The sequence below is a fragment of the Acanthisitta chloris genome, unplaced genomic scaffold (genome assembly GCF_000695815.1).
Source record: "Acanthisitta chloris isolate BGI_N310 unplaced genomic scaffold, ASM69581v1 scaffold5878, whole genome shotgun sequence".
NCBI lineage: Eukaryota > Metazoa > Chordata > Aves > Passeriformes > Acanthisittidae > Acanthisitta > Acanthisitta chloris.
In genome coordinates, this window is record NW_008688566.1 from 1,021 (window position 1) to 3,746 (window position 2,726).

Here is a 2,726-nt window from a genome sequence, read left to right on the forward strand (position 1 = left end):
TTTCCATCCCCTCTCCCCTTTCCATCCCCCCTCCCCCATCCAATCCTCTCTCCCCACTTCCATCCCAGTTCCCCCATTCCTTCCCACTCTCCCTTTCCCATTTCCTCCCTTCTCCCCCCCCAATCCCTGCTCCATTATCCCATCAAATCCAGCCAAATCCCCAATCCATCCATTGCCCTTGGGTGCAGAGAGATGGGGAGAGTTCATCCCAACACCTTATCCAGGTGCATTCAGCACCTGCAAATGACTATTCCCAGCTCCAGGAACAATATCCCATTCCATGCTGGGAATACTGGGATCCAGCAGCACCTGCAGCCTGTGAGCTCCACACGTGATGCTCTGGAAGCAGCTGGAGCCTTTCACAATTCCAGCCCAGCTGCCTTTGGAATTCACTCCCAAAAAAAAAAAATCACTAAACCTGCCCTAAAATCAGCACAGTTTGTGCTATTCCCAGAAAAAAACCCACAACCTCCTAGTTCCCAAGGGGGAGGGGATGGATGTGCCACTTGGAAGTGCCACCAGGAAGTGCCACCAAGAAGTGCCAGCAGAAAGTGCCACCAGAGCAATGCTCATTGTCCCTAAATCATCCCCCAAACAACCCTGAGGTGCTGCTGGAACATTCCAGGGGCAATAATTCCCATTCCAAGGACACTCACCAGGTGCCTGATGCCATTCCAGGTGTGGTAGGACAATGGGAAGGCCAAGGAGAACTTGGCACAATAGATGAGGGCAGGGCCCAAGCTCAGTGCCCTCACCTGTGCCAGGTAGTGAGGGAACTGCTCCGGGAGCAGGAGAGCAGCCAGGCCAAACAGGGATACACCTGGGAATGGCACACACGGATCAGGAAAACTTTCTCACCCCTCTTGGGCCAACCCCACCCATGTCCTCATTCTGGTGCCACAGCCACCACCAGCTCCTGGTGGCCTGGGGAGTGACAAAGGCTCAGCCAGGACCCTGATCCCTTCCCTGATCCCTTCCCAAGGCTCTCCAGGATTCCAGGGATCCTCCCAGACCTCTGCCCCAGGATTTTTGGGATATGCCCAGCCCCAGTCTGGATCCCCCAGTCCAACCTTCAGGACTTTTGGGACCCTCTCAAGGGTGGCCCATCATGTCCCAGGGGTGTCCCACTGTATCCCAAGGGTGTTCCCATCATGTCCAGGGGTGTCCCATCATGTCCCATCATGTCCCAGGGGTGTCCCACTGTATCCCAAGGGTGTTCCCATCATGTCCAGGGGTGTTCCATCATGTCCCATCATGTCCCAGGGGTGTCCCACTGTATCCCAAGGGTGTTCCCATCATGTCCAGGGGTGTTCCATCATGTCCCATCATGTCCCAGGGGTGTCCCACTGTATCCCAAGGGGGTTCCCATCATGTCCAGGGGTGTCCCATCATGTCCCATCATGTCCCAGGGGTGTCCCACCATGTCCCAGAGGAGTCCCACCATGTCCCAAGGGTGTCCCATCATGTCCCAGAGGTGTCCCATCATGTCCCAGGGGTGTCCCATTTTGTCCAGGGGTATCCCAGGGCTGTCCCATCATGTCCCAGAGGTGTCCCACCATGTCCAAGGGGTGTCCCATTTTGTCCAGGGGTATCCCAGGGCTGTCCCATCATGTCCCAGAGGTGTCCCACCATGTCCAAGGGGTGTCCCATTTTGTCCAGGGGTATCCCAGGGCTGTCCCATCATGTCCCAGAGGTGTCCCACCATGTCCAAGGGGTGTCCCATTTTGTCCAGGGGTATCCCAGGGCTGTCCCATCATGTCCCAGAGGTGTCCCACCATGTCCAAGGGGTGTCCCATTTTGTCCAGGGGTATCCCAGGGCTGTCCCATCATGTCCCAGAGGTGTCCCACCATGTCCATGGGTGTCCCACTGTATCCCAGAGGTGTCCCATCATGTCCAGGGGTGTCCCACTGTATCCCAGGGGTGTCCCATCATGTCCCAGGGGTGTCCCACCATGTCCAGGGGTGTCCTATTGTGTCCCAGGGGTGTCCCATCATGTCCAGGGGTGTCCCACTGTATCCCAGGGGTGTCCCATCATGTCCCAGGGGTGTCCCACCATGTCCAGGGGTGTCCTATTGTGTCCCAGGGGTGTCCCATCATGTCCAGGGGTATCCCAAGGGTGTCTCCTTGTGTCCCAGAAGTGTCCCCTTGTGTCCTAGGGGTGTCCCACCATGTCCCAGGGGTGTCCCATCATGTCCTGGGGTATCCCAGGGGTGTCCCACCACATCCCAGGGGTGTCCCAGGGGTGTCCCCTTGTGTCCCCTCCCTGTCCCTGGAGCCCAGCACCCACCCAGGCTGAGTGCCACACCAGTGCCTCGGTGTGTGATGGACATGGCCATGGGCAGAGACCACCTGGAATGGGAAAACACCTGGAGTTAGCCCAGCAATCCCCTGGGAATGTGCAGAGACAGGTTGGGAATAGCACAGTAACAGGGGTGCCCAGGGGAGGGGGCAGAGTCCTGGGGTGCCCAGGGTGAGATTGGGGTGCCCCAGGGTGATGTTAGGGTGCCCCAGGGTGCAGTTGGGGTGCCCCAGGGTGAAGTTAGGGTGCCCCAGGGTGCAGTTGGGGTGCCCAGGGTGAGGGGCAGAGCCCTGGGGTGCCCTAGAGTGAACTTGGGGTGTCCCAGGATGATGTTAGGGTGCCCCAGGGTGAGGTAGCAGAGCCCTGGGGTGCCCCAGGGTGATATTAGGGTGCCCCAGGGTGAAGCTGGGGTGCCCCAGGTTGCAG

At 58.6% G+C, this 2,726-nt stretch overlaps 1 protein-coding gene across 1 annotated transcript; it reads right to left on the reverse strand.

Moving 5' to 3' along the window:
* Positions 1-578: 578 nt before the first annotated feature.
* On the reverse strand, positions 579-2,350 carry SDHC (succinate dehydrogenase complex, subunit C, integral membrane protein, 15kDa; the record flags this gene model as incomplete). The annotated part of the gene is made up of 2 exons (XM_009081058.1): positions 579-820; positions 2,289-2,350. Coding segments are annotated over 2 exons (304 nt in total), but the record flags the coding sequence as incomplete, so codon positions are not given.
* Between the last annotated feature and the right edge of the window lie 376 nt (positions 2,351-2,726).